This window comes from Symphalangus syndactylus, chromosome 9 (genome assembly GCF_028878055.3).
Source record: "Symphalangus syndactylus isolate Jambi chromosome 9, NHGRI_mSymSyn1-v2.1_pri, whole genome shotgun sequence".
NCBI lineage: Eukaryota > Metazoa > Chordata > Mammalia > Primates > Hylobatidae > Symphalangus > Symphalangus syndactylus.
In genome coordinates this window covers 119,279,601-119,296,279 of record NC_072431.2, presented here as the reverse complement: position 1 = coordinate 119,296,279, position 16,679 = coordinate 119,279,601, and the positions used below count along the sequence as shown (strand labels likewise).

The 16,679-nt window shown below is 35.9% G+C and overlaps 1 protein-coding gene across 2 annotated transcripts in view; it reads right to left on the bottom strand.

Moving 5' to 3' along the window:
- MLLT3 (MLLT3 super elongation complex subunit) overlaps window positions 1-16,679 on the bottom strand; it is a 284,574-nt gene that overhangs the window by 60,673 nt on the left and 207,222 nt on the right. For both annotated transcript variants that reach the window (XM_055294120.2, XM_055294121.2), the window contains exon 5: window positions 9,663-10,367. In XM_055294120.2, the coding sequence (XP_055150095.1) occupies window positions 9,663-10,367 (705 nt within the window). The remainder of the gene's footprint in view (window positions 1-9,662; window positions 10,368-16,679) is intronic.

Here is a 16,679-nt window from a genome sequence, read left to right as displayed (position 1 = left end):
CCCAAAGTGCTGGGATTATAGGTGTGAACCACCGCACCCAGTCAGATACTAAACATTTTAAACTAAGGTGGACTTTGAGAAAGATTCTGCTTTTATTCCCAATAAAATGAAGGGTTAGGCCAAATAGGAAATGACGTTTTAGAAATATATGCATGAATAAAAACATATTCTGTGGTCATAGATTATATATCACTAGGTTCCTAGACTGCAGCTTTGCCTCCCAGTCTTTACAAGAACCCCTGACAACATCAGGTCTTCACATAATGCAATTCATAAAATTACCAAACAAAAGCTGTCTTCATCTATGACATCACTATTTTGCTTGAACTAATACCTGAATGGCAATTTGCATCTATAAGGTGAGCATTATTAATTATTAAATCCACATTTTATGGTTCTCTACTACAAAGCTAAACCTGTTTAGTTTTAGTTTTTATTTTTGAAACGGTCTCACTATATTGCCTAGCTGGAGTGCAGTGATGTGATCATAGCTCACTGCAGCCTAGAACTCCTGAGTTCAAGCAGTCCTTCTGCCTCAGCGTCTCCAGTGCCTAGGAGTACAGGCGTGCACCACCACGCCCAGCTAATTTTTGAATTTTTTTGTGGAGACATGGTCTCGCTATGTTGCCCAGGCTGGTCTTGAACTCCTGGCTTCAAGCACTCCTCCTACCTTGGCCTCCCAAAGCACTGGGATTATAGGCTTCAGCCACTGTGCCCAGCCTGTCTAGTCTTTTTATTCCAAGTGTAGACTCTTGTACCACACTTCCTGGACCACTCCTCCTGAGCCCACAAAGATAACTGACTGGCCAGGTATGGCTATGTTCCAGGACACAGAAGCCCTACCTTCCTTCCTCAGATCCTTCATGAGCACGACCTTTATTTCTTTTATTATAATTTTTTTCTGACATAGTCCACCTGGAGATGCATGAGTGCAACCTTTAGATAATACAATATAATATCAGTACAATAGGTAGGAGTCCTAGTAGTAACACTGGCCATGTCCTTGGCCCTAGAAATGAGATATATGAAACAACCTAATAAGATAGTACATTAGGGAAAAGTTCCCTCAGATAGACTCTAAGGTACCACAGGTTTTCAGTACTTCCTGCAATTCTGCTTCTCAGAAAATGATATTAGGTTATACAAAGCCAGACTCAATCAGCATTTTAGAAATCATGCCAGAGTCTCCTTTGCATCCATTACTCACACCCAAGTTTCCAAGTCCTGTGGCTACATTTTATTTCTTACTCTTCCCTTTTCACCAGAATGTGGCACCACTACCAGATGGTCAGAGGATGTCAGATGATGGGAAAGTTAACATTACTAAATTTTATTTTCTCAAAAATGTTTAGTCAATATCACAGTGGTTTTAATTCAACATGACTTCCCTTTGAACAAGGTTTAATCAGTGGTACAATACAAGAAGCATGAAATTTGGCATTATTCAGACCTGGATTCGAATTCTTGCTCTGTCACTTCCACCTGTAAGATGAGAACAAAAGCTATCTTACCTATTGTATAGATTAAGTAAGAAGATATAAAATAAAAGAGTCCCGCACATGTCTACCATGGAGGGAGTAGAGTTCAATAAGGTTTCTTTCATTCCCAGTAAACTAGTTTGATAAATTAACTGCAGGAATTTATTTATGAGATTCTTCTTCATTCTCAGAGAGGACAATACAAACTATTTACACAATTTGTCATCAATTGTTTGTGTTTTTTTTCCAAGTTGTTTCCTCTTATCAAGAATGCCTTCTTGCCAGGTGTGGTGGCTCATGTCTGTAATCCCAGCATGTTGGGAGGCCGAGGAGGGTGGATCACCTGATGTCAGGAGTTTGAGACCAGCCTGGCAAACATGGTGAAATCCCGCCTCTACTAAAAGTACAAAAATTAGCAGGGCATGGTGGTGCGCGCCTGTGGTTCCAGCTTCTCGGGAGGCTGAGGCAGGAGAATCACTTGAACCCAGGAGGCAGAGGCTGCAGTGAGCCAAGATTGCACCACTACACTCCAGCCTGGAGAACAGAGCGAGACTCCACCTAAAACAAACAAAAAAACAAAAAACAAAAAACAAAACAAAAAAAGAAAGAAAGAAAGAAAAAAAAGCCTTCTCCTGTAGCCCCAGCAGCTACTTGGGAGGCTGAGGCAGGAGGATCACTAGAGCCCAGTAGCTTGAGACCAGTCTGGGCCATATAGCGAGACCCTGTTTCAAAAATAAATAGAAAGTCTTCTCCCACTGACCCCACACCCTCATCTCTACTAATTCATGCCTCTTTCCTTCAAAGACCAGCTTAAATTCTAACTTTGTACTATCTGGACCACCTCACGCAGTGCCCGTACATAGGAAGTACCTACCACATACATATTTTTAAGCGTTACTGAACATCATTAGAGTAATCAAAGAATATTACAAACCATTAAACACATCTAGAAGAAAATGTTTTTAATAACTTAAAGTGACACAATGGTTTATCATACTTAAAAAAATAGAAGGGTCACATAATAAAGCAAAGGTCAGCAATTTATTTTTTAAAAACCAATACTGTGATTCTAAGCACTGAGGTCTCAAACCAGGGGCGCTCTAGTAATTTCTTTCTTTCTCTATTTATTTAAAGTAATACCTGAGGCCCCCATATACGTATTTTCCTTCTATGACCATGAAAGGCAAGAAAATTACCTTTTCTGTGTCACAGATTCTGAATATTTCTTCCTATCCCTGTACTCCCACATCCCTAACCTCTATATTTTCAGAATTCAAAGATAAAAGTGTTGTCTTCAAACATTTTAGTAAATGCTTCTCCATACTATCCTGCTTCATAGAAGGATCTTTGACTTTATCTGGGAATATATCACTGCACAATCACCTTTGGTGACCTAAGGAAGCCACTTAGGAGTGATTTTTCTTTGTGGACCTTGACACTGCTTGCAAAGTTTACAGTCATAAATTGTAACCCTCTGAGAACAATTTCTCAAACTTGGTTAAATAATTACATAGACACCAAAAGAAAACAACCCTCTACTCCTACCATTGCATTATCCTGTCTCCTAATTCAAAAAAAGCACAGCCTACATTTTGAATAACTTAGAGAGGTTATAACATGAATTTACAAAATGTAACTAGAAAATTCAGAAAGGAGTCTCCAAACTGGAGGACACCATTTGTTATTTGGTGGCATCTTCTGGGAAAGGTTGATATTGCAGCTCAGCTCTGTGAAACATAAATTCTCTTGCAAAAGCACATGGGAAAAACTCTGGAAACAGAAAAATAATCCTGATGATATAGTATAACAAGGTGCAATCTAGACCCAAGAGAGTCAGTTTTATTTTAAGTGAGGATGTGTAAGAAGCTAGAGGCTCCTGGATGTTTCACAGCTCTTCCCTCAATCCTGGCTCTGCATGCCAAATCCACCTATGAGGACAACCTGTCACCTCCTGAAGGCCACTGGTAAAGCCCAAACCAACAGGTCAAAGAAACAGGATTCATATGGGGGACAATATGAGATATTCAAGGCATTCCCAGCAGCACTGCCAACTTCATGAAGCACACCTCTACAATTTCAGTATGAATCCAAGGAAGAATAAGATTTGTTTTATCACCAACCTCCTTTTAGGTAGGTACACTACCTACCAAGTGGGTTCAAATCCTAGCTCCATCACTTTTAAAGATGGCAACCTTGGGGAAGATTCTTCATCTTGGAGCCTCAGCTTTCTCATTTATAAAATGGCAATAATAATAATAATACCTATTTCATAGAGCTGTCTTGAGGGGTGAATGAGTTAAATCATGTTAAGTACACAGAAGGGTGACTAACACAGACTAAACACTCAAGTTTAGCTGTGGCTATAAGGCATCTCTGTGGTATGGTAATGCTAGTCCTGCGAAGGCCATGTTGAGTCCCATTGTTGGCTTTATGTCTAAAGATGACAAATGGGATAATTCCATCAAATGCATAGGTCATAAAGCAAGAAACAATAATGCATTGAATAGGTGATGTAGCTCTCTTAAAGAAGGCTCACAGAATTTATTGGAAGAGAGATTCTGGCTCAATACATGTGAGTGGAAATGCTGAGTTTTGCCAATTGTTGATGACAACCAGCTTTGCAAAGATAGAGCCCCTGTGTATTCACAACCTTCTGCTACCCAAGGGCTTCTAAGGAATTACTTAATTTAAGAACTGAGACACCACACTGGGCCTAGTATGTACTGTAACAAGGAAACAAAAAGGCCTCTGTTTTTTTTTTAATCTCCTTTTTAACTGCTTTTTTCAAATAAACCAGGAATATGGATGAATAAATGAACAGCTGGTTGGCAAGGCTGCCTCCTCCTCAGCGTGATCACACCCAACACAGAAAAAAAAAATGCGTTAGAAAATAGGGACAGGTGAAATATCTCCATGCACCCAACAAAGTTAACTTTCGTCCGGTAATTTTAATTAATGTTCCACATTGAGCAGAATTTACCAGAGGAAGAACTGTAAGCCTTCAGGAATTTTTACCTCCAGTTATAAAACACAGAAAACAGGAGCCTCCAATGAGAACTTGCCCCCTGGAGAGCTGGGGCAGCCCTTTAATGAATGGCCTCTCCAGCTGCTCCCTCACCATACTTACAGACTTTACAGCTCTTGCATGTGCTGGAATTACAAGTCATTAAAAAGCCACTTTGAAAACACAATAAAGACCTTCTTCTCTGACTGCAACAACCTTCCATCACATAAAAACCTAAGGCCAATGCTTCAACAGCAGGACGTTTACTACCAGCTCCAGACAGTTTAAGCAGGGCAATATACAGGGTGGGGTGGGAGGAAATGAGAAACAACAAAAGAAGGGAAGTTCTTTTTTTCCTTCTTCCTTTTTTTTCTTTTTGAAAGAAATTTCTGGTAAGGTGATTTAAAGCACTTATCCTGCATCGGAATCACCATCCACCCTTGGGAAAAATGCTGCCATCTGATGAGATTTTGTTTTTCTCCTTCAAGAAGGTTTTCTCCAAGAAAACCCCTTGGTAAGCTCCAACTATCAAAAGACATGACTGAAATCTCTCTTCTCATGCTGCAGGCTGAAGGATGTAACATTTTGCCAAATGTAATTTGTCCATTTTCAGGGAAAGATCATTAAAACTTTTTACTTCTTCACTTTAAAATTATGATTAAATCCTCAAAGTAAGGCAAGAAAGAGGAAGGCAATGATAAGAAAATTACCACCATAACTGAATCTGATCATACGTGGTTATTTCAATTTTCATTTACTGTTTTTTTTCCTCCTCTGCTGTGAATACCAAACTTCTTCATATCAGAAGACAGGATCAACTCTATACACTTCTCTTCAGGAGCAAAATTATATGAAAAACAAAAACAGGGAAATTACAGAAGAGGTGAAAGATATTTGTTTTTTTCCCTATTATCAATTAAAGTTTAAGTAGGTTAATAAAAAATACAATTATAAACCTTTAGTTGACACTGATACATTCCCTTTGCAGCTGTTAGTGTCAGTCACCAGTCACTTACCCACTAAACAGTAAGCACAGTGGAACATTATGTACCCCAATGAGATGAACTCCTAAACCAGGAACCACTGTACTCTAATGGAAATAGCCTCAGTTCTTGAATGTAAAATATTCTTAACAAAAACATTCCCCTATCATGCTTTCTGTATTTGCTAAATGCTCACCCACTATAACACAGTCCTTCTGCCTGTCTACCTTATCCAAGCCCCTACCAAATTCTTCTGTAGGGGAAAATTATTGACAAACTTTCATGTGACAGCATTAGATCTCTTTATGAGAAACATTTCAATAATCACAAAATGTATTTAAAAATTATTCTTTCAGTTATATTAACAGTAACTCAAAGATAAATCATTTCTTAGAATATTTTAACAGCAACAGCAAAAAACAAAAATGAAAAAACAAAAATCTACCAAGTGCCTACCCAGTGCAGTACTTGGTACGTTCTTGTCCTTTATCTCATTTAATTAAAAAGCTGAAAGATCTGAGAAACTTTGGCTTATCTTTCAGCTTAAAACTTAAGACTTTTTATCTTGTATTTTTACACTGATCATGTAACAGAACCATATCAACATCAAGACCATACACCTTGTGATGACAAAATTCACAGCAAAGTGACAAAAGACAAAATTCAAAACAAAGTGGCTTAGAGTACCAAATATTGCAGCATATAAATCCACACCCTTGAAAAAGGACACCAGAGCTCTGCAGTATTTTTGAATATCAAAAAATCTCTTTCAAAGCTACAGGTTATATAGGTTCCCAGAAGTCAAATCATACATAGCAATAGCTAACTAACATTTTTTTATTGGTGTGTTAACGTTTCACCCACCTTGATTTATTAAATTTTCAACAATAATCCTACAAAGAAGATACTATTATGATCTCCATTTTATAAAAGAGGAAACTAATAAACAGAGAAAGTTAAATTATTTGCCCAAGATCACTGGTGGCACTGAAATTTAAAACACAGCCTGTCCGACACTAGACGGCAGAATTCTAATTACCTATCTACCTACCTTTCACTTATCAACAAATAAGTGATCGATCCCTCAAACACCAGCCATACATACAAACCATGGATGTCCAACTTCTTTCTCTCTTCTCACATACAGAGCATACAAAAATCTTACCAAAAAGGACCATATCAATTAATAATCTAAGCCTCCTAACCCATCTTAATACTACTGACATTTTTATATAAAACCTGAGTCGAATTTGATTCTAGAAAAGGTTCTTTAAAATGTTCATCTTTTTAACTATAAGACCTATACTGAGGCGAGATGTTTTCTTTATAGACATACTAGACAAATAATCATTTTCCCCAGCCTTCCTCATTCTTCAAATTCTTCCGATTTGTGTCTTTTTTCTGTTTCCAAAGTCCATGATCTCTGCCCATTATGTCTAAAATCACCCATCACCCTATGTCCCACAAATGAATACAAATCTGGCTCATATTCAAATAATAAAGCTGGAAAGGACCTTAGAGAGATCAGGTCATCTAATTACACTTATTCAGAGGCAGACACACAACTAGGACAATGTGCACAGTCTCCCCTGAAGTTGGGCCTGCCCCAAGCTACCAAGTCAATTACTGGCCAAGGTAACAGGGGATACTTGTAATGGAGAGCACTAGCAGTCCATAGCAGTCCATAGCTTAGTGCTCTCCATTACAAGTGTCCCCTGTTCCTTTTGTCTTGCTGGCAGGAGGGATGCCAGGTAGGAGACAGTCCAAACAAAGCCTATCTTTTCTACTGGATAAATGGAATTTCAATTCTCTCTCACCTTCCTTTGCTCATAGAAAGGCCTTTGGGTTCACGGTTTACATGACATCACTTTTGTTAATTCTCTTCTGTTACGCTACCTACTTTTCAAGTATTGAACCAATAGCAACAACAATAAAAGCATTACTAGTACCAGAAGACTAATAAGGAAAGTACCGCTGTTGGGTTTTATACACAAATAGTACCTGACAGTCTTTACAGGCTTTCTCAGCAATGCTATGCAGAGTACATTACAAAAACTACTATTGTAATCAGTGGATTTGTGGCTCTAATATGTCATATACCATTTTGAAAATTTACTATCTACTGTAAAGTTTTCCAATTCTAACTCTTCATTCCAGAAGACTTTTCAAGGTATAACTTTGAATAAATACATCAAATTGAACAAGAATTTTATTAAGAGAAAGACATACTTTATAAATCATATATAAATGGGAGGGAGCAAGAGGCAGACAAAGGAGAATAAACAAAATTACCTAAAGAGGAAGACCATCTGTGTTTCATGTAGAAAGAGCTTTCAATGATGCTTTATGAACGCCATTTGGTCTTCTCATAAATCGGCAAACATTCTAAAAAGGTGCCTTTCAAAATTTTGACCACTATAAGAAACACACACACCTTCTCTGAAATAAAATTTTCATAAGCCATTACTTACCCCTACTAATTATAATGTTTTCTGATTTTTTTAATGCTAGTGTTATGTTAAACTTATTTCATAGCTCATTAGTGAATCACAACCCACGATTTGAAAACCTCTATACTAGAAGAATTGCAATGTGTTAGAATATAAAAAGACAAAGTTGCAAAATTTGACAATTTTGATTGACTAATCACAACCCAACAGCATTTCACGGTGATTTGAAACAAAAGTCAAACACACAAAAAAAGGTCCAAGTAACATCTGCATTAAGAATAAGTTTCGAGTTAAGAGGAAAGGTAAGAAGCAAAGAAGGAAAAACAAATACTTGAGATATTGGAACAAACACATTCAACTCTCATCTCCATTTCATAAATTATGACTATAAAGCCTTTACCAAATACTGGAACAAATTTTCCCAACATCCAGTATTTTATATGCTACTGTCCTAATCTGATCTTCTACTAAAATTTCGAGATTAGCTATAGAGAGTAGGGAGATCTGTGGACCACTGGGGATCACTGTCAGCACCATGTCCCGACCCTGACTGGCTTTCTACCCAGAACAGTGCAAACCCGGGACAGTAAATCTGCCACTGTGCCCTCAGAGCCTTTGCCAGCATTTAAACTAGAGACATCTGTGGGCAGCCCAAGGGACAGAAAGAAAAGTATTCTAAGATTGCCAGTAATTTTTAGCCAGATAGCTTCCTTGACCATTGCCTAGAAATACGGTCAAGCCAATGTAAGGAGATTATTGGGACTGATCATTACTAATAAGTAACTGAAAAAAGGCCAAAATTAGAAAACATAGGAAAGTAAGGAGATAACTTCAAAGTAATGTTTATTCTTCAAAAACATTATCAAATACTTTTGAATTAGTAACAACCCTGTCACTAGAAGTATAAGGTTTATTACAGAGGTTAAAATAGATAATCTGAAAATCCCTTCCACTGCTGAAAATCTGTAATTATGAGTTTAAACCCCAATATCAAAAAACACCTTTTAGGGGTATTAGATGGTCAGATGCTCTCTTAGGCATTCACAAGGGATAATCCTACCCATTAGCAAAAACTTGTAGTGAAGATCACATACCCCACCACTTCCAAATCAGTGGCTAAACAATGAAGAAAAAAATTAAATATTCTCTTTTCAAAATGCTACTGGCTGGTTTTACAGGTATACACAAATGTTAAAATTTATCAAATTATACATTTTAAATATGTGTAGTATATTGTTACATCATTTTGTCTCAATAAAACTGGCAAAAAAAAAATACTATCACCAGCCTTCTATCAACATAAACATGTTACTTCATTCCAATGATCAAAACATCAACATTATAGCCCTAATATTTTCTAAGTTTCTCTTTTCAATTTATTTTCCCTTGTATTCACGTCTTATTATATTCTTCTCATTTTCCTAAGTCATCATTCATTGGAAAGCATAGACACCAAGCTTTGATGAGCACCGAAATTTTCTGCTGCTATTCAAATGACCCATTATAATGCTATGGAAATATCCTTCCTTTAACAACCTAAATAACAGCCTAAAAATCTGCAGATTCCTTAATGACTTCATTTCTTCCTTCCCATTAGTTAAGGAAATGCATTTCTAGGCCAGATCTACCTCTGTGCTACCATTTTATGGTTCAGCATTCATTTTCTTCTCTCATTCTTTATTACGAAGCTATCCGAAATAAAAACTGAAAATAAGGGAAAGGAAGAAAGCCAATAAGAACTACTCACATCAGATTTAGAGGATATATTCTCCTCCACATCTGAATCATTGGGATCCACAATGTCATCAAATGGCGGTAACGTTGATTTCTTCTTCTCTGATGTCTCACTTTCAATTTTGACCTTTCCCATCTTGACATGAGATTTATCTTTTATCTGTTTTTTGTCAGCAGAACAAGTGAGTATCAGTGGTGGTGCGCTAGAAAAACTTTTAAATAAAGCCTCTGAGCTACTCTTTTTCCTTTTTTTGGCAGAGAGTTCTTCAGAATCTGAAATGGGCGGCCTTTTACTAGGAGCCTTCTTATCTTGTCCACTGGTGATGGTGAGTAAGTTACTGTCTGGTTTTGGCTCTTTTGACATGGGTTTAGGTTCCTTGAAGGCCATCTTAGGAACTATTTTCTCTTCTTTCAGTGGTTTATTTTCTTTGGGTTTCTTAGAGGATTCTTTGGAAGATTTGTTGTGATCCCTGGAAGGTTCTTTGAAGGCACTTTTATGTTCTCTGGAGTCTTTAGAAGGTTTTTCCTTGTGCTCCTTCATTAATTTGTGAGGCTTTGAAAAACTGGTACTACTGCTGCTGCTGCTGCTGCTACTGCTGCTGCTGCTGCTGCTGCTGCTGCTGCTACTGCTGCTACTGCTGCTGCTGCTGCTGCTGCTGCTGCTGCTGCTACTGCTGCTGCTGCTGCTGCTGCTGGTATGAATACTCCTATTAGGGTCCTGCAAAAAGGGGAGAAGAAAATGAAACTCTCAAAACTAAATAGCAATGAAGAGTCAAAAGAGATCTACATAAAATGATCCTTCTTTGATTCCTGTCAAGCTATCATTAAAATACCAAAAATATTTTAATATAAACCAAAAACCACAATATAACAGGTGAGAATAGTGTATGCGAGAAACAGGTGAGAGTAGGTTATTATCGAAGAATTTAATGAGGAAAGATGTTTTCTTAATCATCTGAAGCATGGAGTTTTAAAACATTTCAATTCAACAAATGTTAACTACTGCTTGTCCTAGAAGATACAAGGATGAATAACACATGGCCCCCACTCTTAATAACTATGATGTATCTATGATTGATAGTTGTTGACAACTAAAAGAAGGGAACTATTTAGTTCTGTTGAGAGCATGGGGGGAAGAATAATTCAAAACTTCATAAAGAAGTAACATCTGAATTAGGTCCTGGAGGATAAACAGGTAACTACTAGAATGAAAAGAATGGAAAGGTACTTAAGAGACCAAGGACCAGAATAAACTAAAACAACAGGGAGCAAAGCACAGATTGTATTTGGGGAACAACACCCAGCTATAGAACAAGATTGAGAAGGAGGCAGAAAAATAGCCCAGCTTCACATAGTAAGGTCAGATTACATTAAATTTCAAATGGCTTTGCAATATAAGGAATCATAAACCCTCCCCAAAAGAAATAAAGTAATTCTCAATTTGAGATAAAAAGCAATTATTTTTATGCTGTACAAAATTCCATCAGTTAAGAACTGTATCTCTCACCCACTAGGAAAAAAATAAAAGGAAGTTAACAGAACAAAGATTTCACCTAACCATCAAATGGACTAGAAAGTCTTTAGCAATTACTGTATTTTGATCATGAGAAAAGAGGTAATTGCTGCCTATTTCATTTTAAATGTGATCAATTTTTCCACTCATATAAACATATCAGAATATATAACCTGTATATAATCTTTCTGTTTAGGAACAAAATCTAAGTCCATACTTACCATCTTTGTGAACCTCTACCATTAATAGTAAGAATAAGAAACAGAGTAGATCCTGGACATGCAAAAATCCACATCAATACTAAAAGAAGAGCTCTTTCTTGCTTACTTCCACCTCCTAATGGAACCAAAGACAAATAAATGTCCAAATTTTCAACTAGAATTTACATCTTCAGGCTTGCTTATTATCTTTCACCTCTAACTCACCCACTTAAGCCCAATGATATGTAAACCAATCCTATATTCCTTAAATATCTAGCATGACACAGGACAGTAAGCAAGCAGGGGCTATGCTTTTCACTAAAATGAACAATCTACTTATTGGGTCTATGCAAAAACAAAGCAACAAAAATATATACACAGGTACATGTATAAGCATCACAAAGTAATATCCAAATGAAAACTTACTGTTCTAGATTAGTAGAAATATATTTTTTGGTTTCTTAATAAATTTTTTTTGTCTCATTTGCTCAACAACAAAATGACATATAACAAAATTATTCCATTTATTTTCTGGAGTGGTTTCAAAATTCTAAACTGGATGAAGTTACTAAGCAAAGACTTGTCTTTATGCACCAAATTAGATAATTCCTTAGAAAACATCATAATCTGAGATTTAAAAGGAAAATTCTAAAGATAGGATTCATATTACTGAAATTTCATTATTTTATAAATTCTATTACAAGACATTTCCTGTCATGTTAAGCAATACTATGAATAATTAAAATAAAGTATAATGGACAAACTAAATTAAGGAAGAACATTTTGAAATCTAATATCCTTGAGTTTGGCTTGTTGACTTACTGAATTTTGAAAATTTGCAATCAGTATTCTAATTATGGCTCTAGAATACCCAAGTATCACTGTTTAATATTCAACCTATATGAAGTATTATACACATATTTTGTAAATAAGTTTTAAAAGCATACAATTTTTAACCTACCAACATATTTCAAATACAGCAACACTCCAGTACCAGGAAGGAAAATAAAACTTCTGTATAGATCCTTCCATGATATATGTTTAAAATCCTTCTTTAGAACAAACTGGAATTCTTTAATTCAGGGTACACATTGGTATCTGACACAGCTTCTTGTGTCATAAAAAAGTTAAGTTCCTTTTTTAATTATATGCATATAATGCTAGGTAAAAAACTCTAGAAATATATCTTTTTATAATGTTTTACTTCTCATGTTGGTCTGGGTATTGAATGTCTACTGTTACCTTTTTATCCACTCAATAAATCTTGGTACAAGCAAGTGACCCAGACATTCTTGTTCTTTCCTTTTTTGTAATTACCACCTCAAAAATCTTTAAGCTAAGAGAACAAAAGTTAAGAGGACAAACACATTCCGTAACAATGTCTTAAATAAAATTTAAAAAATAAAGGGGAGAGAGCAGTTTTTAAGGCAGCATTTTCTTTGGCCTGGGCCCATGACAAATGTCAAAGTTCAAATATATTGTCACCGGTCTCCATGTTTGTACATGTAATAAATGTAAAACAGTGGCTTAGATACACAGCCAGGCATTAAATTGTCACTGACACAGATTAAACGCTTTCACTGATTTTCAGCCTATCTGATATTTATATATATAATATATAAATACATATTTATTATATATAAATACATATTTATTATATATAAATATGTATATTTGATATATATATAATATATATGGGGGTCTTGTCACTGGCTTTTTAAATTTTTCAATTAACCATTAACCTCAACATTAAGTACCACTGAGCAGCACAGACTAATTACCATTCAATGTAAAGTTTACACATGTATAATTCAAATTCTCTTTGCCTGAGGCTGATTAGGACAAACTGAATATCAAGCAATCTAACACAGAGAGCATGTGTGCATAATTCAAATCTCAAATATTTAAGGCAAATGATTGTTTAAACATAAATATACATATATTTGCACTAACTTTACAACCTGTGACTATAGGATACAATATTTTCTCTCATCTATTCAGATTGCACTGAATGCTTCCTTGTTTTAATTTCTTGGAACAGAATGGGTATCTTTAATGTTTAATCTCTTCTAATACTACTTGTCAGCAACTCAAGTAGAGGACTTAAGAAAAAAATCAGAACTACTGGCCAGAATAAGGTTTTCTGATTATATGTGGCTTTCAGTTTCCATGTTATCTCCATGTCTACTTCTAAGAACCACTGACAACTCATAGCTGATTCTTGGCTTCTGTTTCTTCCTGCTGGCTATCCCTCTTATTTTTGGTCTCTGTTCTACTTTAACTGGCTTCTGTCTTGTGAAAGATTTTCAGATCAATCACATTTTGTTCAATGAAATTTGCATATAGACAAACTCTCCCAGAAGAGTTTTACTTATCAAAACCAACAAACTCTCCTAGAAGTTTATTTGTTCAAACTGCATTTTTACAAGGACACTTCCTAAAAATTGTAGTGTGGTCCAAGAGGTTATGCACATGTAGGAGTAGGAAAAACCATGATAGTCAAAGGTAAGTTTCCAAAATACAAGTCTCCTCTAAAATGTCATTAAACAAACAATGAATAACACAGAGGGATGACAGGCCATCTGAAACTACAAATAGCTTTGTGCAGTGGCAGGATCATAGCCAGTGAGGTTTAGCACAATTACTGTTAACTGAAACTACGAATGCAGTATTAAAATTCAGAATTCTGGGGTCAGGGGAGGCCTTGAATTTGATTTACTTTCCCCACTTCAATCCCAAATCTAACCCCATTTACCTCTCTTGAACTAGTCAGCTCTGGGGGCAGCAGGCAGTGGCCTGAAGAATGTGGCCACAGGCTTATGGGCATCTTGAGAAAAATAATTTGTGCAGGATTTGCTCTGCTTGACCCAAAAGAGTTTGTTTTTTTAGAGATGGGGTCTTGCTGTGTTGCCCAGGCTGGAATGCAGTGGCTATTCACAGGCATGATCACTACATGCTACAGCCTGGAATTCCTGGGCTCAAGTGATCCTCCTGCCTCGGACTCCCAAGAAACTGGGACGACAGGTGCACATGCCACCATACCCAGCATCCAGGAGAGTTTCACACACACAAGTATGGCCAGCCTTCCCAGCACTCAGAAGGCACTTGATATAGGAGGAGAGTCTGCTCTTAGGGCTGCAGAATGTAAGGAGATCAGAAGGAAGGCACAGAATCCTCTAGGTGTATAAACAAGAAATAGATAATATGCTTGCTGCTACTGTGCAGGTTGAGATGCCTTTACCTTTCATCACTTATAAAATTACAACAGCCTAAAGTCCCCTAACAGCTCAACCTCAAACCCAATGCACATATAAGTGACATACTTAAGGGTGGGAGGAAATAGAAGGAAGCAGATCTAACAGATTTTCTGGAGGAGAAAGATGAAATATTGACGTCAAAAGCAGTATGACTACTTAAGGAGAATCAAGTTAAGTATAAAAAATAACTTCTAGAAAAAATGTTTAATTAAAAACTAAAATTTAAATATTGATATTCTCAAGCTGAATAATTCAGTAGATAAAGTAGAAGATCGATGCTAACTGGCAGTATAAAAGATCAAATGAATGATATTTCAAAGTACAAATTGGTAAAAATACAAAGCGATGAAAATCACAATGGGAAAAAGAGAAGAGCCTTGAATGGATCAAGGAAACCTAACATACAGCCATAAGAAGAGTTCCAGAAGGAGGAAAGAGAAAAGACAGAAGAGGTAATAATTAAAGTAATATGGAAAAAAATTTTCATAAACTAAAGAGAGGGCTGAATTACAATCTCACAGAGCTCTCCGAGATCCAGGCAAAGATAGTGAGAAATGACGCCCAGGAAAAATCACACTACAATTCCTATACTTTAAAAAAAAAAAAAAAAGAAGAAGAAGAAAAGAAAAAAAAAACCTGACAATTATCCAGAAAGAATAATTACTTAAAATTGAATAATAATTAAACTCACAATGTGCTTCTCATTTGTAATACTGCAATCTAGAAGAAAGAACAGTAACATCCAGACAGCTGGGAGAAAAAGAAGTAGAACCCAAATATCCCACACACACAGTCCGATGTGAAAGAAGTATTTGCCAAAATTTAAGAATTCAAACAGCACATCAACCACTGTCCCCGCCAAAGGAAAGGACTTGAGAAAAGAGTATAGTCAAACAATAACTGAACCAGAAACGTTTTATGTGTGGGAAAGGGAAGAAATGAGGGGTACAATGTATCTTGCACAATATACACATTTAAATCTAAATTAAACTGTAATATAAGTCCTCAACATGAATTCCTGACACAGAAAAGTCTAACAATCGACCTAAACAACTAAATTATTTCCACAGAAATTTAGGAATGAAAGAGAAGGATTAGGGTGTCAAGGTCAAAGAAAGTGCTAGTATCTTTTTTCATGTTAAAGTGGAAGAAAAATTGGATTATGAGCAATTGAAATGGATTATGAAATGGAAAACTACAGAACTGTCACATAAACAAAGGGAAAATGGAAAATGAATATCTATTTGAAAATATAGGCAAAATTAAGAAAAGTTAAAAAAGTCACAAATATGAATAATGAACAAGGTGAAAAGACAGTAAATAAGATCAAGTATAACTTAGAATAAAAATGAAAGAACTGAATTCCCCCTCTGGAAAATAAACCGTCAGACTGGGCTAAAAAGACAAAGATCAGATAAAGGCTGTTACAAGAAATAGTTAAAATCAAATGATTGAAAAAAGTTTAAAATAATGGGATGGGCAAAGAAATATCAGCTAAATGCCCCCAAAAGAAACTATGAGTGCTAGATTAATATCAGATCATGTGGAATTCAATGTTGAGAGTACCAAATAGGATAAAAAATGTAAAAATCTAAATTATATAAAGCAAAAGGTATTTAATTAGAAGATTTAAAAATAGTTAAATGAGAAATCAATATATCCTTGTCATAAATTGACAGATCTCATAAAATACAATGAGTACAGACACAGTATAATTGACCAAAACAACCCACACGCTCATTTAATAATTATACATAGAACTTTTCTATCTCTTTTTTTTTTTTTTTTACACTTTAAGTTCTAGGGTACATGTGCACAACGTGCAGGTTTGTTACGTATGTATACATGCACCATGTTGGTGTGCTGCACCCATTAACTCCTCATTTACATTAGGTATATCTCCTAATGCTATCCTTGAATAAAGTTTAGAAGTTTTACATGTATCCATAGAACACTGATAAAAATCAATCATAAGGTAACATAGGCTTTAAAACATCCCTTTTAAAATGTTTGTATAGATTACATTGGCTGACTCTACTCCAAGAAAATTAGAAAATGAG